At 47.8% G+C, this 22800-nt stretch overlaps 1 protein-coding gene across 1 annotated transcript in view; it reads right to left on the reverse strand.

Moving 5' to 3' along the window:
* LOC137335380 (RNA-binding protein 38-like) overlaps positions 1-14867 on the reverse strand; it is a 73827-nt gene extending 58960 nt beyond the window's left edge. The window contains exons 1-3 of the mRNA XM_068000725.1: positions 14491-14867; positions 7260-7383; positions 3068-3122 (exon numbers count right to left, since the gene is read on the reverse strand). Coding sequence (XP_067856826.1) covers positions 3068-3122; positions 7260-7383; positions 14491-14700 — 389 coding nt within the window. The 5' untranslated portion in view covers positions 14701-14867. The remainder of the gene's footprint in view (positions 1-3067; positions 3123-7259; positions 7384-14490) is intronic.
* Between the last annotated feature and the right edge of the window lie 7933 nt (positions 14868-22800).

Below are 22800 nucleotides of genomic sequence, written 5' to 3' on the forward strand. Positions count from 1 at the left end.
CCATTTAGGAAAATTATAACAAGGAATAGGTCCTCAAATAAGTATCCCAACACCCAGAGAGTGAAAGAGCAAGTTTACAAATCTTGGGTAGACCACTCAGATAAAATAGAGTGATAGCACATTCTCACCATCTCCATTAGGATTGAACCAATTGCTTAGTGGCACCATTCCCACCTGCAAGGTCAGAAGGTAGAGGGTTTGATCTCCACTCCATTCAGGGTTAGAGTAGTTTAAAGGCCAGTCTTGAGAGAGATTCTGTATTTACAGAGCAGCCAAATATCACCTCCAGCAAAACAGAAATCAGCAGCAATACCCAGGGAATAAAACAGTCTTGTCTTGTCTGGCATAGCACAGCCCCATCTTAGGAACCAGCGTCATCAGAAGTTCCACTCAGACTGGCAGCCAACTTAAATAATGGGAACGTCTAGCCCGCAGACAGCGAGACTTGAGGCCATGTCCGTGGCTCGGATTTTGTTTGTTTGAGAAACTAGGTGAGGGGTCAATGCCCATTGTGCAGGACGTCACCGAGCTTGAAGGGAGTCGGAAAGGTGGTGAGAATATCAAGTAGGTGACACCAAGCTGGTGTTTTAAAAGGCTGTAGGTTACAGGGAGAAGGAACGACTGCCTATATGATTAAATACAACACCTAGAGAGTTATGGGCCTTTTTAAGTATCAGTCTTGGATCAGTTGAACACTCTCGCCTCCGAGTCTGAAGATCATGGGTTCGAGTTTGAGCCCATAATCCAGGCTGACACTCCAGTGCAATACTGAGGGAGTGCTGCACTGTCGGAGGTGCCATCTTTCAGATGAGACGTTAAACCAAAGCCCCATCTGCCCTCTCGGGTGGATATAAAAGATCCCATGGCACTATTGGAAGAGCAGAGGAATTCTCCACGGCCTGGCTAGCATTTATCCCTCTAGATTAGCTGATTATTTATCTCATTGTGCACAGTGAGGTCCCACAAACATTAAATTTGCTGCCACATTGCCTATATTACAAAAGTGACTACACTTGTACTTCATTGGCTGTGAAACTTTTTGGGACGTCCGAGGTCACAAAAGGCGCTATATAAATGCAAGTTCTTCCTTTCTCCCCCATGAAGATTGAGCCGGTTCTTGAGTTGGATGGACGCCCCACCCTTGGCAGGAATTTGTGAGTTGAATAATTCTCTTGCCCAAGCCAATGAGCTGCACAGGTTCTTACAGCATGACTACACAGTACTACTACAGCTTCCATGGCAACTCACTCCAAAGTCTGATGGTGAATCACACTGATTGGAGGGAGGGGCATTTGCTGCACTCCACATCAGTATTTTTTTTTAAACTGCCCCCTTTCCCAATTTCCTCATTAAAGTGCCAACATGTCATTGGGCACTGGGTACCACCCCTTGGTGCCTGGCCCCAGAGGACATTCCTCATGTGGAAGTGGGGACAACGGGCAAAGCAGGGTATTAGACCCTGACAGCATCACAGTGGAGCCCGACCCTGTCCTCATCAGACATCCACACACTTTCCAGCGAGGGTCACTAGATAGCCATCAGGAGCGGGAACTCTGGCTGTCCTGCCCCTGCATCCCACCACCTTCCACAGCCCAAGCAGCCCGTGGAAGCCAGCAGTAGCCACTCAAACCATGGTCCGAGCCGAGGTCAGCTAACTCAGCACTGACCAGGGCTCAAACCTGCGACCTTCCTGATCAGTACGGCTCAGTACCACACAAACCGGAGAATTAATAACGAGGTGCTCCCCTGACCTGCTCTACAAGTTAATAGCTGGAGTGATTCTGAGCAACTCTGAACAGATTCTCAGCATCTGAGAAACAGTGCAATATAAAGAAAAGGCAGATTGATTAAACAAACACACAAGAGACCCTCGAGTAAAGCTACACAGAATTCAGTCTGTACATTCCTTCTGACCGGGGATCTAATGCAACGTGAAAGGTTCAGCTCAGTGTGAATTCATCCGAACTACACTCAAAAACAAGGGATTATCCAGCTCGTTCGGGAATGGGAAGGCAGCACTGTGTACTCAGTGTGAATAAAACTGAACGACTATTTCCCATCGAATTTTAAAATGAGGGGTGGGGAAAAAAATGAGCAGATATATGTGAGTGGCATTGCTGAAATAAAAAAAAAATGATAGGGTAGATAGAGAGAAACTAATTCCTCTGGTGGGGGAATCTAGAACAAGGGGGCATAACCTTAAAATTAGTGTCAGGCCGTTCAGGAATGATTTCAGGAAGCATTTCTTCACACAAAGGGTAGTAGAGATCTGGAACTTTTCCCCAGAAAGCTGTTGAGGCTGAGGGTCAATTAAAAATTTCAAAACTAAATTTGATAGGTTTTTTTTTAGGCAAGGGTGTTAAGGGTTACGGAACCAAAGCGGGTAGATGGAGTTAAGATACAGATCAGCCATGATCTAATTGAATGGCGGAACAGGCTCGAGGGGCTGAATGGTCTAGTCCTGTTCCCTTGTTCCCAGGGCTGGAGTATCTCAGTTTGGCTCCTGACCCAGATACAACCCAATCTCTATCCAGCAGGGCCATGTTTCGTATTTGTTAGCTGTCGTATAGGTGACAGCTGAGGCTCAGTGGGCACTCTCGGCTCGGAGTCAGAAGGTTGTGGGTTTGAGTCCCACTCCAGAGACTTAAGTACACTATCTAGGCCGACACTCCAATGCAGTACTGAGGGAGTGCTGCACTGTCGGAGGTGCCGTCCTTCGCGTGAGATGTTAATCCGAGGCCCTCTCAGGTGGACGTAAAAGATCCCATGACACTATGCGAAGAAGAGCAGAGAAGTTCTCCCTGGTGTCCTGGCCAATATTTATCCCTCAACCAACATCACTAAAACAGATGATCTGGTCATTATCACATTGCTGTCTATGGGATCTTGCTGTGTACAAATTGGCTGCTCCGTTTCCTACATTACAACAGTGACGACACTTCAAAAAAGTACTTCATTGGTTGTGAAATGCCTTGGGACATCCTGAGGTCGTGAAGGGGCACTATAGAAATACAAGTCATTTTTAGTACAGGGATTAATTTTTAAAACAAAGGTTTTTCTCCCTTACCCGAGGGGACGCTGGATAAGAGCTGGGTGAATCTGCTGGACGCCCAAAGCAAACCCTGAAAACAAAATATAGATTAAAAAGAAATAAATCAGGTGCAAGAGAGAACGATGCAAAAATTCCTGCAACAGAGCCAGACACTTATTAATCGGGAGGTTAAACCAAACATGTTTGAAATGTGGGATAAAGCTCTTTCTACTCTGTCCCGAATCAGGTCCCTTCACTCTCAATCACTCAGCAACATTCCCCCTCCCAGCACCTTCTCCCACAGCAGCTATTCTTGTGGCCTCTCTGAGCGAGGCCTGTACTGAGTTAGAGGTAGCCTTCAGTCAGGGATCTGCAGCCACAGGTCCCCGTGCCGCGACTGCCCCATACCCATCGCACATGGGACCCTTACAACCAGAGAAGGCTGCAATCCCACCAGTCCAGCCTGATTTTGGACCCTAGAGGTGAAAGGAAAAGGTGCTGAGAAGGTACCACTTGGGGAAGGACTTTGGTGGGAGTGTAAAATAGGCTCTCAGTCCAATATCAGCCGCTTCATACCGCCCTCTGATGATAAAAATTCCAGCAATGGACTCAGAACCATAGAAAAGATACAGCACAGAAGGGGGCCATTCGGCCCATCGTGTCCGCACCGGCTCGAAGAACAACCAGGTGCCCATTCTAATCCCACCTTCCGACACCCGGTCCGTAGCCCTGCAGCTTACAGCACTTTAGGTGCAGGTCCAGGTACTTTTTAAAAGAGTTGAGGGTCCCTGCCTCTACCACCAATTCGGGCAGCGAATTCCATACACCCACCACCCTCTGGGTAAAAAAGATTTTCCTCATGTCCCCTCTAATCCTTCCGCCAATCAGCTTAAATCTATGTCCTCTAGTTCTTGTAAGATTCTTTACATTTGTCAACCCCAGTCCATCACCGGCATCTCCACATCATGGCCTCATAAATTTGTACACCTCAATCAAGTCTCCCCTCAGCCTCCTCTGCTCCAAGGAAAACAACCCCAGCCTATCCAATTTATGCAATTTTCAAGCCCTGGCAACATTCTTGTAAATCTTCTCTGCACAGTCTCCAGAGTAATTACATCCTTCCTGTAATGTGGTGACCAGAACTGCGCACAATACTCCAGCTGTGGCCTTACCAACATTTTATACAGTTCCGTCATTACATCCCTGCTTTTGTATTCTATACCTCGGCTAATAACGGAGAGCATTCCGTATGCCTTCTTCACAACCTTATCTACCTGTACTGCCACCTTCAGGGACCTGTGCACATGCACTCCAAGGTCTCTCACTTCCTCTACCCCTCTCAATATATTCTCGTTTACTGCGTATTCCCTTTTACTGTTTGCCCTCCCTAAGTGCATTACCTCACACTTCTCCGGGTTGCCATTTGCCACTTTCCGCCCACTCCACCAAACCATTGATACCTTCTTGGAGTCTACAGCTATCCTCTTCACTATCAACTACACGGCCAATTTTTGTGTCATCTGCAAATTTGCCAATCATGCCCCCTACATTCAAGTCCAAATCATTAATATATACCACAAACAGCAAGGGACCGAACACTCAGCCCTGTGGCACACCACTGGAAACGGATTTCCATTCGCAAAGACATCCATCGACTTTTACCCTTTGTTTCCTGTTACTGAGCCAATTTTGGATCCAATTCGCCACATTTCCCTATATCCCATGGGCTTTTACCTTTCTGACCAGTCTGCCATGTGGGACCTTGTCAAATGCCTTACTAAAATCCATGTAGACAACATCCACTGCACTACCCTCATCAATCCTCCTTCTCACTTCCTCAAAGAATTTAATCAGATTTGTAAGGCATGACCTTCCCTGAACAAATCCATGCTGACTATCCCTGATTAAACCATGCCTTTCCAAGTGACAGTTTATCCTATCTCTCAGTATTGATTCTAATAGTTTGCCCACCACCGAGGTAAGACTGACCGGCCTATAATTGTTCGGCCTTTCCCTCGTACCCTTTTTAAACAATGGTATTACGTTTGCAGTCTTCCAGTCCTCCGGTACCTCCCCTGTATCTAGTGAGGATTGGAAAATGATCCTCAGAGCATCCGTTATTTCCTCCCTGGCTTCCTTCAATAGCCAAGGAAACAATCCATCTGGCCCTGGTGACTTATCAACTTTCAAGGATTCCAGTCCCTCTAGTACTTCCTCTCTCGTTATGTTTACCTTATCCAATATTTCACACCTCTCCTCTTTAACTACTACGTCCGGATCATCCCTTTCCTTTGTGAATACGGGAGACAAAATATTCATTTAAAACCCTACCCACATCCTCTGCTTCTACACACAATTTACCCTTATCATCCCTGATAGGTCCCACCTTTTCCTTAGCTATCCTCTTGTTCTTAATGTACTGATAAAACATTCTTTGGGTTTTCTTTAATCTTACGAGCTAATATTTTTTCATGCCCTCTCTTTGCTTTCCTTATTTCCTTTTTTACGTCATCTCTGTACTTTCTATACTCCTCTAGGCTTTCTGCAGTATTTAGTTTTCTGTGACAGTCATAAGCTTTCTTTTTCTGCGTTATCTTGCCCCGTATACTTCTAGACAACCAGGGGGCTCTAGATTTGACAGTGCCACCCTTTTTCTTTGAGGGGACATGTCAGCCTCCCACTGGCTTGCCACTGATTTCTCCTCAAGCAGTTGTATCCAGTCCACTTCTGCCAAATCACCTCTTAGTTCTGTAAAATTTGCCTTCCCCCAATTTAAAACATTTACTCCTAATTTAACTCTGTCCTTTTCCATAGTATTGCTAAAACTAACTGAATTGTGGTCACTATCCCCAATATGGTCACCCACTGACACTTCACCCACTTGCCCATCTTCATTTCCCAGGGTTAAATCTAGAATTGCATCCCCTCTTGTTGGGCTTGTCACATACTGGCCAAAAAAGTTCTCCTGGACACTGAAAACTCACATTCGAGTGACCTGGGAGCCTCCAGAACTCATTCAATCTGTAGCCTGCCCCAATAAAGAGTTACTCCCTGGGGCTGCGGGAGGGGCCGGACTCCTTCAACCAAGAGAACAGGAGAAATCACCTCTATAAAGAAAGTCAGTCTTTGGCAGCCATTCAAGAAATGTCACAGGGGGGCTGGAAGAAAAAGAGGGTCAGTCGGTCACCACAGCAAGGGAGGGGTCTCAGGGTGTAAAACATATCACACTGAGGGGTTACACAGCAAGGAAGGGGTCTCAGGGTGTACAACATATCACACTGGGGGGTTACACAGCAAGGAAGGGGTCTCAAGGTGTACAACGTATCACACTGGGGGGTTACACAGCAAGGAAGGGGTCTCAAGGTGTACAACATATCACACTGGGGGGAATACACAGCAAGGAGGGGTCCCAGGGTGTACAACATATCACACTGGGGGGAATACACAGCAAGGAGGGGTCTCAGGGTGTACAAAATATCACATTGGGGGGTTACACAGCAAGGGAGGGGTCTCAGGGTGTACAACATAACACACTGGGGGGTTACACAGCAAGGGAGGGGTCTCAGGGTGTACAACATAACACACTGGGGGGTTACACAGCAAGGGAGGGGTCTCAGGGTGTAAAACATATCACACTGGGGGGGAATACATAGCAAGGCAGGGGTCTCAGGGTGTACAACATATCACACTGGGGGAATACACAGCAAGGAGGGGTCTCAGGGTGTACAACATATCACACTGGGGGGAATACACAGCAAGGGAGGGGTCTCAGGGTGTACAACATATCACACTGGGGGGAATACACAGCAAGGGAGGGGTCTCAGGGTGTACAACATATCACACTGGGGGGAATACACAGCAAGGGAGGGGTCTCAGGTTGTACAACATATCACACTGGGGGAATACACAGCAAGGAGGGGTCTCAGGGTGTACAACATATCACACTGGGGGAATACACAGCAAGGAGGGGTCTCAGGTTGTACAACATATCACACTGGGGGAATACACAGCAAGGAGGGGTCTCAGGGTGTACAACATATCACACTGGGGGAATACACAGCAAGGAGGGGTCTCAGGGTGTACAATATATCACACTGGGGGAATACACAGCAAGGAAAGGGTCTCAGGGTGTACAACATATCACATTGGGGGAATACACAGCAAGGTGTGGTTCTTGCTTATAAAGCTCCAGATGGGCAGCTGCTCTGTGCAGAGACTGGTTACTCACCGGTCTGAATGGCTCTTGGTTTTGCTCCCAGATAGGCTAGATTGACATTGGCTTTTCGGCCGTCGATGATGGGATTGGGATCTTTACATGCTCGATCTGCTGCTGTTCTGTCTGCCATGGTGACCTGCGACAAATAAATAAATAAAACCCGTCAGTCATTCAGGTCCCCGACCAGCGCTTGCCCCCTCGGTGACGTGGCTACTTGACACCGAGGTACACAGATCAGCAAGGCCGGGGCTTGACTGACAGCCTGAGCCAGTGTAGCTAATCTCGGCCCAGGTGCCTGCAGCAAGAGTGCCACACCTAGCCTTACAGATCTTGGGCTAGAGGGGAGAGTTCAGCCACAGGCTCACAGTCCAAACTAGACATATAGAATGGTTATTTGGGGAGGGTTTAGGAGAGACCCTTTGAATGGTAGCCCACCACTGTCCGCAACTCAGGGGATTTAGAGTGAGAACTTTTAATAACAGTAGCATATATTGGGTCAAGGCAGTGGTTCTGTAACTTTCTAACCCAATAACTGGACATTCTCCCCAGTAACTGGACACTCTCCCCAGTAACTGGACACTTTCCTGTCTTCATTAATGTGTTTAAGTCTCACCCCAAACACACACCGTTCTTCAGGAGACCAACTCATATCCTCCACCAAAATCACCAGCTGTTCACAGTAGATTTGTCAGCACTCCTCCCTCACTATGTACGCATGTGTGATGAGGGACATTAGGTGCCTCACTACAATTGCCCATACAAGCTCCAGATCCCAGCCAGCACAACCAAACAGGGAGGGATTGACAGGTGATGGAAGAGGACATGGACAGCCTGGCTCTTCATACCCCAGCAAACAGCCACAGTGGTAGAGGCCATGGAGCAGGTTGCCTGCAGGACCTCCCTCCTCCCTGTTCAGTCTGGGGGAGGGCAGCGAGAGGCAAAGACATTGTAATGGAGTTCTATTTAGCACCAGCAACAATTGTGCCGAAGATTAGCAAGAGCACACCTATTTCAGTCTACCGCTGATCGTTGGATAAAGGTCAAAATGATAAGGAAGGAATGGAAGTTATAATGTAATCTCTGTTGGATGGTAAAATGTTTGACTATTAATTAACACAGGCACATTAATCCCAGAGCAGAATAAAAAGTTAGAAAGAATTTGCATTTATATAGCGCCTTTCACATCCTCAGGACTTTGCAAAGCACTTCAACAGCCAAAGTACTCACTATTTTGTAGGCAGAAGCAGTAGCCAATTTGCGCACAGCAAGATCCCACAAACAGAAATGTGATAATGACCAGGTAAACTGTTTTTAGTGATGTTGGTTAAGGGATAAATATTGGTCAGGACAACTGGGAGAATTCCCCTGCTCTTCTTCAAATAGTGCCATGGAATCTTTTACATCTGCCTGACAGGGGCTGCGGTTTAACATCTCGTCCGACAGTGCAGCACTCCCTCGGTACTGCAGTGCAGCACTCCCTCGGTACTGCAGTGCAGCACTCCCTCGGTACTGCAGTGCAGCACTCCCTCGGTACTGCAGTGCAGTGTCAGTGCAGATGATATGATCAACTCCTGGACTGGGGCTCGAACCAATGAACTGCTGTCTCAAAAGGTGGGCGTACTACCCACTGAGCCAAACACTCAAAAATAACTTGAGAAGATTCCACATAAGAGACTTATGGCAAAGATAATGGCAAATGAAATTAGGAGGAATGTGGCCACACGATCAAGAAGTGGTTGGAACACAGAAAGTGAAAGGTCGAGGTATAGGTAAGTCTCTCAGAACGGAAAAGTATAGCAAGTGGTGCTCCACAGGGGTCAGTATAGCAAGTGGTGCTCCACAGGGGTCAGTATAGCAAGTGGTGCTCCACAGGGGTCAGTATAGCAAGCCACTCTAATTTACTCAAGTGATCTGAACTTGAGGAATTGAAGGAACAATAGAGGTTTACTGACAACAGCAAATTGGAGAGTAGAACAAACTGTGAAAGGCCAAAAGGGGCCCATAGACTAGCAGGATGAGCAGGCCTAATTTAATTGGACCACTAAGAGTGGCACTCAGCACCCCACTGTCACCAGGACAGAAATCAGCACAAGTGCCCCCTCAATCTGGGGAGGGCACCACTAATAAAATGATCCAACACGAGGTCCAACCAAACTAGAGGAGAACTTTAGCGTAGAACTAGATCAAGGTCTGATTGTCGCGGTCAATTATTCAGTTTATGTCCTGCAGCGCTCACCAGTCATGGAAGGTTTTAGATGGTACATACAGCTCAACGTAAGCAAATGTGAAGTGATACATTCTGGAAAAAAAGGCAAAGAAATGGACTTTAAATGGAGTAGAGGAGCAAAGGGACGTTGGATAGAGGTCACTGGAGAGGTGGAGGTAGCGCAAATACACAATGGGATTTAAAAATCAGACAAAATCTTTGGTTTTGTATCTAGAGACATAGAATACAAAAGGAAGGCGGTAACATTTGAACTTGTACTGGACCTTAGTTAGGCCCCAGTTGGAACATTATCTACACTTTTGGTCACCCCATTATAGGAGAAATATAAAAGCAATGGAAAAGATGAAATGCTGGTTAACGGAGATGTTATCAGGATGGAGGTAACAGTTATGAGGAGGGATGAGAGAATTTTTTTTTCCCGCAGTTGAGCCGAGATGGTGACTTGACATGGATCTTCGATATTGCGAAGTTACGATGGGGTAAATGGCGACAGATCGTTTCCACTGGCTGAGGAGACGGCCATAAGGGCACAAACTTGAGATAATCACACAGAGTCTCAAAGGGATGGTCGCAAAAAAAGTACTTTTTACACAGGGGGTGATTACATTGTGGTATTCTCGTCCTCAAACTACTGCTGGTGTAGAGTCCATAAATTGTTGTGAAAGAGAATTAGATAGTTTCTTGAAAGAGAAGGATATTAAAGGATACATGAGGAACAAGCAGGGAGAGCGGGATTAGACTAGGAGGGTCATGGAGAAAATCGGCAACACAGACGGATGGGCCAAATGGCCTGTTTCTGTGCTGTAACATTCTACGATTCTACAAATACACATTTCGCTCTCGTTTTCCCACAGAATCTCTGGGTGCGTCCTGCGGGGAGGGGATGTCACTCTGGCTGCCTGCCACTCTTCCTGCCTGCCACTCTTCCACGGCCTTATCTGTGCCCGGGTGGCCCTGGAGAGGGAGCATGAGGTGTCCACCAGTACACTTGTAGCCTTCTGCAAACGGCAGGACCCACAGGGTCTAGTGTGTCTAATAGACACTGGCAACTTCATGATTCAGTTGTTAAGCTTTCTTTGGTGTTGCTGGAATGAGACTTTGTTGCTTTATTTAAGCATCTCTCATTTGGACCGGACCTCGTGTTAGTTTATTGTTTTAATGACGCCAACTTCGGTCAGGTGACACTGGGGCAGCTCAGAACCACCTCTATTGGTCCAATTAAAATAGGCCACAGAATCTCTAAATGACGATGTCACAACCCTATCTGCGACCACTCGACCCAACAGTTGCTTTTATTTAAGTTCACTAACGGCCCATACAGCCCAGTAACTGTGCTGTCGGAGAGTGCTGCCTGGTGTATTGGGAGAAAACAGACCCCTTCTGTTCAGACCAGATAAAGGCCTGAAGAGCAGAAGAGCTAACACCCTAAGTACAGTGAGTCCAGTCAGTATAACAACCTGTTAACCGTGGCAAAAAGGAAACAGGATGAAGCCTCAGTTGCTTTTCACTACAAGTTGTGCAATCTCCTACTTTTGAAGTGTAGTCACTGTTGTAATGTAGGAAACGCGGCAGCCAATTTGCACACAGCAAGGTCCCACAAACAGCGATGAAATGGTTTAGAACAGTTTTTTCTTTTTTCTTTAACTTCTCCCATTAAGGGGCTCTGCACTAACAAAAGTATCTGAAAGTTAGGTCTGGAAGTTATTACTGTCTTTTTGACTTTCAGAAAACCATTGAAAAGGCAAAATCCCAAAGGAGTTGCTGTTTGTGGGACCTTGCTGTGCGTTATTTCGCTGTCGCATTTCCTACATTACAACACTGACTATACTTCAAAAAGTACTTCTTTGGTTGTAAAGCACTTAGTGACATTCAGAGGTCACAAAAGGTGCTAAAACAGTGCCCCTTTAAAGAAGGGAGACCCCAGTGTATGACTGGAGTATTCAGTATCTTCAGCAGGCAACTGGTAGCCTAGAAGGCAATGTGTCGTATGGAGAGACTTTGCAACCCGTTTACTGGCCGAGTGGACCAATTACCCTTCAGTGCTGAATAAACCGATTTGGGCCCTGAGCCTGGCTCGGGCCTAGTGCTAACCTTTAGTCCCTGGAGCTTTCCTCAGTTAACAGAGAGTATTTGATTCTAAATTCGAAAAAAACTACAAAAGATAAGTGAAATTCAGAATCACTAAGGCGGTTGTTGGTTCAGAGCTCTTAAAAAACAAACAAAGAAAGAACATCCCTTTGAGTGCATGACTTTTTGTTGTGCGATTTAATGTTTGAACAGTGAAAGCTGACAACACAAGTCAGGTGAGATGCCAGAGTGGGTAGTTAACATGCCCAGCGTGTGAAAGTTGAATAAATATGCGTAGTTAAACTACAAAACACCCAGTGCTACTGACTGTCCCTCTATGTTAATGCAGCTCCCTGGCACTGCTGGGCTCAGCCAGCTCCTCCCAGTCCGTTCCCTGGAGACATTTCTTAAAAAGGAGATCGCTGGGTACATTTATTTATTTTATTTTGTAGTTACTAACGGATATGTTCGCTCAGAGTGATTGGAGGCAGCAAAGGAACAAGGATTATCTGATTCAATTTCAGTTTTACTACATTCAAACAGTATATTTAAATAAATTGCCAGGCAAAACTTCAAACTCTTTAATCAACTCTCCTTCCCCCATTACCTTAAAGACCATTATTACAGGGGGAGGAAGGGACACTCTGTTCAAAGCACTTACTCCACCTTCCACTGCACCCCTCTTTCTGAAGGCGGGGAAATTTTTTGCACCAGTGCCGACCACCCTACAGTGGTCATTTGTCACGTGCAAGCTATTCCACTGTGCGGGGCATCACAGCCCAGCCAGATCCTATCCTCACCCGACAGCCACAGATGTGCACTTCCCAGCAGGAGGTCACTGGACAACCATCAGGAGCAGGAATCCTTCCTTCCCCTCTTCCCTAACCTGCAGGTGCTCTGGCAGGGTTCAGTACAGAACAGCCCAGAAACTTCCTATTCTCTGTGATTTACCCAGAGTCACAGGGAAAGCTGGAAATTGTTCTCCGAACACTTGTGGAGACCCAATAGTTTCCTGGTCAGGTGATCATCAAGCATTGCAATGTTCAGAGAGCAGTTCTATCAAATTAAGAGATTGGATTCTTTTGTCCAGGTGATGGGCCTCAGAACACGAGGGAGTGCAAAATACCAGCCCAGCCACTACAATTCAAATCCTGGCTAAACTCTTGGAGCCGTGACAGGACACCCCCCCGCACCCCCCCACCCCACAATTAAAAATCTGAAGGAAAGGGGCTGAACACACTTTAGGCTTTGCAGAGGTCGGCTGCTCCCCCTCCTCCTGCCCCAGCTCAAATCAGGTCCTCTCCCACCAGACAGCAGGTACAAAATACATGCTCTCACCATATGCTAGAAGTAGCTGGGTGTTTGTACAGGAAAGAGGAGACTTACTGCCAAAAAAGTCAATTTACACCTTACAAGGAACAAAATTAAAGATAAATATGGGATTTTTGGGAGGGGGATGGAGAAGAGAGCAAAAATAAACCATCATGTCCAACCCAGAAAGTGGCACAGTGGTTTTAGCTACAGAATATAGGTTAGGTCAGTCAGACTGGTTAGTGTCTCGGTCTGTTCACATGGCTTCACTGCCAGGCCCCCTCACTGTACAAAAAAACACCTGTACTATTCTCCCAGGACTTGTTAAGAGGCACAAGGGGTCACCAACCCAAGACTGAATTCTGTCATATTTCCTGACTAGGTTGGACATTTTTTTTAAAGTTTCTCAGATGAACATTAGCTTCAAGAGATAGCCATTTCTCAAAACAAATATCATATCTGTTGAGAATCAGTTACTTCTGCATTTTGGCAAAAGAGGAAGTAAGGATTTTTCAGAATGTTTTTTTCCCCCCTGAAGAAACTATTGCATGTAGCTAACTTCCCTCACGGGGCAGGCTCAGCTCGGAGTGGAGCAACATTAATTAATTAATAATAAAATGATGGACTGGATGTAGTGAAGTCAGTCAGTGGGAAGGGATCGGGGCACAGCCTACCGGCTGGTGGGGCCCACCAGCCAACCATCCCCATTTAAACAGGCTGCTTGTGTTTAAATCCCCAACTCACCCCACGGCCGGGAAAGGAGAGAAAGAGGGGGGGGGGGGGGGGGAAGACTGAGTGAACCAGCAAGAGCAGCGTTGGGAAGGGCAAGTCAAGGGCTGCTCAGTGCCCCTTTAAAAGGGGAGGGGGGGGCTTCTCAATGCCCCTTTAAAAGGGGGTGGGGGGGGCTGCTCAATGCCCCTTTAAAAGGGGGTGGGCTGCTCAATGTCCCTTTAAAAGGGGGTGGGGGGGGGGCTGCTCAATGTCCCTTTAAAAGGGGGTGGGGGGGGGCTGCTCAATGTCCCTTTAAAAGGGGGTGGGGGGGGCTGCTCAATGTCCCTTTAAAAGGGGGTGGGGGGGGGCTGCTCAATGTCCCTTTAAAAGGGGGTGGGGGGGGCTGCTCAATGTCCCTTTAAAAGGGGGTGGGGGGGCTGCTCAATGTCCGTTTAAAAGGGGGTGGGGGGGGGCTGCTCAATGTCCCTTTAAAAGGGGCTGGGGGGGGCTGCTCAATGTCCCTTTAAAAGGGGTTGGGGGGGGGCTGCTCAATGTCCCTTTAAAAGGGGTTGGGGGGGTTGCTCAATGTCCCTTTAAAAGGGGTTGGGGGGGGCTGCTCAATGTCCCTTTAAAAGGGGTTGGGGGGGGGCTGCTCAATGTCCCCTTAAAAGGGGTTGGGGGGGGGCTGCTCAATGTCCCTTGAAAAGGGGTTGGGGGGGGGGGCTGCTCAATGTCCCTTTAAAAGGGGTTGGGGGGGGGCTGCTCAATGTCCCTTTAAAAGGGGGTGGGGGGCAGCTCAATGTCCCTTTAAAAGGGGGTGGGGGGGCTGCTCAATGCCCCTTTAAAAGGGGGTGGGGGGGCTGCTCAATGCCCCTTTAAAAATGGGGAGGGGGCTGCTCAATGCCCCCCCCTCTCCAAGGTACTTACAAAACCGTAGCCCCGGGATTTGCCCGTCTGCCGGTCGGTAATCACCACCGCCTCCTCGATGTCCCCATACACCTCAAAGTATTTCCTTAAGGACGAGTCAGTAGTGTGATAGGGCAAACCACCCACAAAGATCTTGGTGAACGTAGTGTCCTTCTGCAGGGTGTGCATGGTGTCAGGGTCGGTGCAGGCTAGAGATCGCTGCAAGAGCATTCAAACCAAAAAATAAACCAAACCAATCCAACCCGGGGCGGGGGGCGGGGGGCCACTCAAACACAAGGCTGGAGAGTCGGAGGGAGCTGCAGAATTCCGCCCCGCCGCTCAGCAGAGGTAGTCCATGCAGAGTCCGCGATCCGGAGCCTAACCCGTCTTATTACAACCAAAAGACTCAACTCAAGTGAGACTGGAGCACTGGGGCTTATAGCCTCAACACTTGGCCCCACCTCCCACCCACTTCATTGGTCCGGTGTCTTCTGGCCGATGGACTGTGGGAACTGTAGTTCTCTCTCTCTCTATGTGTGTGAGCAGTGTTTGCAGCAAGTGCGCTTGATATCGTTCAGCAAAAGTCCACAGATGCTGGAAATCCGAAACCAAGCCAGAAAAATGCTGCAAACACGCCCAGGTCAGGAGGAGGGAACGAACAAGTTAACACTTTGGGTCCCGAGGCTTTTCAAGAGTCCGTGCCCCACGGAGTATCTTGAGCTGGGGAATGAAAAAAAAAACACATTATTTTGTCCAGGGGACTGTACCCCAACATGTATCTTCCCCATGTGGGAGGATAGGGTTCAGGAGACTGTACCCCAACATGGCTCGGCCCCTAGGGGAGGCTGCGGTCCCTGGGTCTGTACCCTGATATGAATCTGTCCTAGGGGAGGCTGGGGTCCCTGGGTCTGTACCCCGATATGAATCTGTCCTAGGGGAGGCTGGGGACCCTGGGTCCATACCCCGATACGACTCTGCCCTAGGGGAGGCTGGGGTCCCTGGGACCATACCCTGATTTGACTCTACCCTAGGGGAGGCTGGGGTCCCTGGGTCCGTACCCTGGTACGACTCTGCCCTAGGGGAGGCTGGGGTCCCTGGGACCATACCCTGATATGACCCCCCCCCCCAGGGGAGGCTGGGGTCCCTGGGTCCGTACCCTGGTACGACTCTGCCCTAGGGGAGGCTGGGGTCCCTGGGACCATACCCTGATATGACCCCCCCCCAGGGGAGGCTGGGGTCCCTCGGTCCGTACCCTGGTACGACTCTGCCCTAGGGGAGGCTGGGGTCCCTCGGTCCGTACCCTGATACGACTCTGCACTTTCAGAAAATGAAGTGGACAAACCCACATGGCTTGGCCAATGTGCACTGGCTACTTGCCCTGATGCCAGGGAAAGGAGTGATCGGTAGTGGGACGTGTCTGGCTTCTGTGAGTGTGTGGGCTGCTCTAATTTTCTTTAAATAGGACAAGCTACCCTGACCCTGAACCAGAAATAGCTCAAAGTCAGTAAATGGAGATATGGTAAACAAATTCACAATGGTCCCATTCTCTTTTTATTCCTTTGCCAGGTTTGTGCTCTCCTCTCCCGGAGGTGTTCACCTCCTGTGGTCACTCTCTGGTACCTCACCCTAGTGACCATTATTCATGCACGAACCTTGACAGTGAAGGTCAGCATTCTGCTCGATGACAACAGCATCAACAACCTGCATTTATACAGTGCTTTTAATGTGGAAAAACATCCCAAGGTGCTTTACAGAGCTGTAACCAGACAAAAATGGACACTGAGCCAAAGAGGGGGATATTAGGAGGGGAGACCAAAAGCTTGGTCAAAGAGGTGGGTTTTAAAGAGGGGTGCAAAGGAGGAGAGAGAGGTGGTGAGGCAGAGGGGTTTAGGGAGGGAATTCCAGAGCGTGGGGCCCAGGTGACTGAAGGCACAGCTGCCAATGGTGGAGCGATGGGAGGGAGGAATACTAAAGAGGCCAGAGTCAGAAAAGTCGAGAATTCGTGGAGTGGTTGTAGGGCTGGAGGAGGCCACGAAGGGATTTAAACTCAAGGATAAGAATTTTACCTTTGAGGCGTTGCCGGACCGGGAGCCAATGTAGGTCAGCGAGCACAGGGGTGATGGGTGAACAGGACTTGGTAAGGGGTAAGATATGGGCAGCAGAGTTTTGGATGAGCTGAAGTTTATGGAGGGTGGAGAATGGGAGGCTGGTCAGGAAGCCATTGTGATAGATGAGTTTGGAGGTCATAAAGGCATGGATGAGGGTATAAGTGGCAGATGGGGTGAGGTAGGGGCAGAGGTGGGCAATATTATGGAGGGTATTATAGACAAAAGTGACCATGAGGTCCACATAACCGTACAGTCCAGTAGGACTGAGGCCAGTTGTAGTGCCCACCCTTCCCCCCCCCCCCCCGCCCCCCCATAGATCAGTGCAGATCATGGATTGAATAGGGAACCTTCCTGGCCTGTGTGCCAAGAGGAGCCAGTCAGCCAGCAATGGGGATAGAGGAAGCAGCCCGGGCTGAGATCGTATCTGGGACCTTGTTACGGTGCAGCTACTCACCAGAAAAACTCACTGAACCATTGTGAGCGCCAAGATGATCCAACCCATGGGAACGCTGGGCCTTCTGCTCACACTTCAACCAGTGAGTCCGGTCTCAACATCTCAGCAAAGACTTAGCGGGTCTCCTTAAATATGAGATGGGCAAGACTGAGAGGGACAAAGAGTAGGGCAGCCATTTTAATGATCTTTCCACCAGTTTGCACCGGTAAACATTGGTGTTTCTTCAGGCATTTGAGGGGCAGGAAGAATCTGAGAAAATGGAGCAGAACTGAAGCAAGAATCATTCTAAAATCACCAACCAGAGGATAACACCACAAGATTGGTGATTAAAGGCCTGTTAGACATCAGTCTGCTGTAAATAGAGGCAATTGTTGCAAGTCCTCATGGGTTCACAGTGTGATAGTGTGATAAGCTGGATTCTTTGAGATTTAACAGAATTAATGGATGGTGGTTAAACGGTGCATAGTTTTATCTTAACTTTTAAGGAGAGATTTGATAAGGTTCCCAGGCAAGTGGATTGTGACTAACATAGGACCCTCTGGGAAAAAGAGAAAAGTCTGAACTGGATAAAGGATTCTCCAGATAATAGCAGACTGATGGATGGTTCTATCTGGACTGCTGTAACCAGCAAAGTGCTCCCAGAATTAGCCTGGCCTCTTCTCCCCACCCCCCCAGTTGTGAATTCTGAACTCATCAAGGGTCCTTCTACTCTGCCCCACATGGTGCATCATCCCCAAACTCAGACAAGCACCTCCTAGTGCACCAGTGTGACAGTTTCCCCTTTCCCCACACTCCTGTGATCTCTCTGAGTCAGATTTAGTGCCAGTTTTATGCTTCGGTCCCTTCTCACTAGGATTGAGACGGATCAAACTTATTTCACACAGGGCCCCAACAGAGAGAGGGAACTTTTGGTCCCGTCGGTCTGAACTGGAGTTGAACGCAGACCCAGAGGTGAAAGGTCAGAGTTTAACCCACTGCACTGCTCACATTCTCCACCATTTTCTTGATGAGGGAACCAAAAGCTGGGAGACTGCCTGGGTAGGGCACCGGCCAATGGCCAGGCTTACTTTGCCTGCTCTCCGAAGGGAAGTAGGTTTGGGCCTGTTTAGTACCGAGGTCGAAGACTGGAAGAGAGATTCATAGAGTCTGTGTGATTTTTAATATTGAGAAATGCAAGGTAATGTACACTGGTGCTAAAAAGTGAAGGATGTTTGATTAAATAAGGAGTGTCAGGAGAAAGGCCTAGGTGTTATAGTCGAGCAGATAGTGGAGTGTTGCGATAGAGCAGGGCTGTGGCCTGTAAAGGCCAATTTAATGTCCAGAGGGTATAAACAGATGGATGGAATATAAATCGAAGGAAGCGTTACCCACAATCTACAAAGCGTGAATACATTCATTTGTGGTTAATGCTTAGCAATCAGTTCAGTTATGTTTGATTGAGGAATTTTTGAAAAGATGCTGGAAAATGTAATTCTTATTAATAGTCCTATGGAGGGTTTGAGTGAGCTGGGCCCTGTAGTTCTGGGGCCCGAGGATTTTCCGTGTGTGTGTGTGTGTGTGTGTGGACATGTGTATTCAGGTGTATATGAGTATGTGTCTCTATGTTCAAATGTGTGTTTGTATCTGTATGTGTGTGTGTGTGTGTGTACATGCGCACGCATGTTTGTATGTTTCTGTGTGGCTACGTGTATTCATTTGTGCACGAGTGCATGTGTCTGTATGTATGTGTGTGTTTTTGTATACGCAAGCATTTGTGTGTATGCATGTGTGTGCGTGTGCATTTGTGGGTGCATATATGAGTGTGCATGTGTGTTTATGAGTGTGCATGTGTTTGTGTGCAAGAGTGTGTGCATGTATGACTCTGCATGTATGTTGCATGTATGAGTGTGCATGTGTGTTCGTGTGTGTGTGCATGTATGTGTCTGAGTGTGCGTGTGTGTGAGTGCAATTAGGCTACACTCTCCTCTGCGAATATAGCTCATTACTCCAGGATCATCCTGGAGAACAAAGATAACCCCTGGCTTCTTTTCTCTGCTATCAACCATCCCTTTAAACCCTGCTCCAACAAGTGTAAGGAGCTCCTGGACTTTTTTGTCACAAAGATTAAGACCGTCCGTTCAGCTGCTATTGCTCTTTCCCCCTGCCCACCAATCCAAAACTGCCCAGGCTCTCCCTGCCCTAGCCTTGAACCCCCATCTCTCTCTAATTACTGCCATCATGCCTTCTCCAAGCTGAGCTCGTCCATCAGATCCACCTCCTAGCCCCTCAACTCCAGTCCCACTAAGCTGTTGACTACACAATTTCCCTTCTGAACACCATGAAATAGTTCCCTCTCCTTAGGCACTGACCTGCTACCTTTCAAAGCCCCTTTAAGACCCTCCTTATAACCCACCTCTTTGACCAAGCTTTTGGAACGTTTTTGGTGCTATATAAATATAAGTTGTTGTTTCTGTGCGTATGTGCGTGCGTGCGTGCGTGCGCGCGTATACGTATGTCTGTGCGTGTACGTGTGTGCATGTGTGTGTGCATGTGTTTACGTTTGCGCGCGCATGGCTGCGTGCACACGTATGTGTGTTTACGTGCATGTGTGTCTGCGCGCGTATGATTACGTGTGTGTATATACATGTCTGAGAGTGTACACGGGTGTGTGTGTGTGCGCGCGTGTGTGTTTACGTGTGTGTACATCTGTAGGGAGTCTTGGCTTTCCACAGGATTTGGTGTTTGTGTCCTTCAATGTAACGGCAGTAGATCTTATACAATGTTTTCAATGAAGCGGTGACTCCTGTTGGGGAACAGAGCATTTGGATTGGATTACCACATTTGACTGATAAAATGTATCATTGCCGTTTGCTTCAAGGACTTGAGTTGGTCAGGGATTTTGCTGGGTACCCGGTGTGACAACTGCAGCGGATCCAGACCAGGGCTGTCCAAAGGATTTTCTTAGCACACCATCTAGAAACAATTACAACACAATCATGAAGGGTTTAGATAAAGTAAATAAAGAGAAACTGTTCCCATTGGTGGAAGGGTCGAGAACCAAAGGACACAGATTTAAGGTGATTGGCAAAAGAACCAAAGGCGACATGAGGAAAAAATTTTTTACGCAGCGAGTAGTTATGATCTGGAATGCGCTGCCTGAAAGGGTGGTGGAAGCAGATTCAATCGTGGCTTTCAAAAGGAATTGGATAAATACTTGAAGGGAAAAAATTTGCAGGGCTATGGGGAAAGAGCAGGGGATTGGGACTAACTGGATTGCTCTTACAAAGAGCCGGCACAGGCTCGATGGGCCGAATGGCCTCCTTTTGAGCTGTAACCATTCTATGATTCTACGATTCTATGATAAAACACCAAGCTCATCCTGCAGGTGCTGCAAATCTGAAATAAAAACAGAAAATGCAGGAAACACTCAACAGGTCAGGCAGCATCTGTGGAGAGAGAAACAGAGTTAACTTTCGTCAGAATCGGGAGATGTTACGGATTATATTAAAATTCTCTTATTTCCAAATCCCTTCATGGCCTCGCCCCTCCCTATCTCTGTAACCTCCTCCAGCCCTACAACCCTCCGAGATCTCTACGCTCCTCCAATTCTGGGCTCTTGCGCATCCCCAATTTTCATTGCCCCACCATTGGCGGCCGTGCCTTCAGCTGCCTAGGCTCTAAGCTCTGGAATTCCCTCCCTAAACCTCTCTGCATCTCTCTCCTCCTTTAAGACGCTCCTTAAAACCTACCTCTTTGATCAAGCTTTTGGTCACCTGTCCTAATATCTCCTTATGTGGCTCAGTGTCACCTTGGGACGTTTTTACTACGTTAAAGGCACTATATAAAGTTGTAGTTGTTGAACAGCTTATAAGGAGGAACAGAGACAGGGAAAAGGGGGTGGGAGAGAGAGAAAAAAAGAATGGTCTGTGATTAGGTGGAGGACAGGAGATGATTAAATGAAGTGATCAAGGAGTAAGACAAAAGAAGGAAACAATGAGTGAAATTAGAGAAACAAATGGTATATCTGAGACCCAGAGGATGTAGGAATGGTCCCAGCAGAATAGCAGAGGGGGAAACATAGAAAATAGGAGCAGGAGTAGGCCATTCGGCCCTTCGAGCCTGCTCCGCCATTCAATAAGATCATGGCTGATCCTCTATCTCAATACCATTTTCCCACTCTCTCCCCATACCCCTTGATGCCTTTTGTGTCTAGAAATCCATCTAGCTCCTTCTTAAATACATTCAGTGACTTGGTCTCCACTGCCTTCTGTGGTAGAGAATTCCACAGTTTCACCACCCTCTGAGTGAAGAAATTTCTCCTCATCTCAGTCCTAAATGTCCTACTCCGTATCCTGAGACTGTGACCCCTCGTTCTGGACCCCCCAGCCAGGGGAAACATCCTCCCTGCATCTAGTCTCTCTAGCCCTGTCAGAATTTTATACGTTTCAATGAGATCCCCTCTCATTCTTCTAAACTCGAGTGAATACAGGCCGAGTCGACCCAATCTCTCCTCATACGACAGTCCTGCCATCCCAGGGATCAGTCTGGGAGGGAAGCACGGAAAATCTGGCAAAGCTGAGAAGGCTCCAGTAGCCCAGGAGTATGGTGGAAGAAAATGAAGGTGACACCAGGGGTGCAGACCACCCTGCCAGGAGTGTACCCAATCCCCATTCCAAGCACCAGCCCACAACCTCCACCATTGCCGGGAGCACTGGTGCATCCTTTAACTATCTCCATCCTCCACCTAATCACAGACTATCCTTTTCCCTGTGCACATCCACACAGGAAATGGTTCCCCCAAATTGCTTCCTGTGTGTACGTCCACTGTGGAATTGCTTCCCCCAAATTGCTTCCTGTGTGTACGTCCACTGTGGAAATGCTTCCCCTAAATTGCTTCCTGTGTGTACATCCACTAAGAAAATGTTTCCCCCTCTCCCGCCCCCAGATAACAGATGGGAATGTCTCAGCTGTGAAGGTTGAACCAGAGATATTCTTCCACAACGAGGAGGGGTCAAAAACTGGAGATCAGTTTAAAATTCAGAAATTAGGATTAAATGGGGAATTGAACAACAACAACAAATAGCACGTTTAACAATAAAAAAAGACCCAAAGTGCTTCACAAAGGCGTAATCATAGATCAGATGCCAAACCGAATAAGGAGATATTCGGAGGGGTGAACTATTTCACAAAATGATATATAGAATAAGTAACCAGTTGGAATGGGTTCAAGAGGCAACTAGATGTGTCTTTGGAGAAAGAAGGACTGAGGAGGTGGTGAGACAGGAGGTGGGGCAGAGAAAGGGTGGATTTGTTAGGCAATTAGCCTTTTCATCTCTAATGTCAGCTTGGCCTAATGATAGCACTCTCACCACTGAGTTATAAAGTCGTGGGTTCAAGGCTCAAACCAGGGAGTCAAGCAAATAATGTAAACTGACACTTCAGTGCAGCACTGAGCGTGTTGGAGGTGCTGTCTTTCAGACTAAGTGTTAAACTCAGGCCCTGTCTTCTTGGAACATAAAAGATCCCACAGCACTATTCAAAGACGAGCAGGGGAGTTCTCCCCGGTGTCCTGGCCAATATTTATCCCTCAATCAACATCACTAAAACAGATTATCTGCTCATTATCTCATTGCTGTTTGTGGGATCTTGCTGAGTGCAAATTGGCTGCCACGTTTCCTACATTACAACAGTGACTACACTTCAAAAAGTACTTCATTGGCTGTAAAGTGCTTTGGGATGTCCTGAGGATACGAGAGACCCCATATAAATGCAAGTTCTTTTTTGCCTTTC

The sequence above is a fragment of the Heptranchias perlo genome, chromosome 19, assembly GCF_035084215.1.
Source record: "Heptranchias perlo isolate sHepPer1 chromosome 19, sHepPer1.hap1, whole genome shotgun sequence".
NCBI lineage: Eukaryota > Metazoa > Chordata > Chondrichthyes > Hexanchiformes > Hexanchidae > Heptranchias > Heptranchias perlo.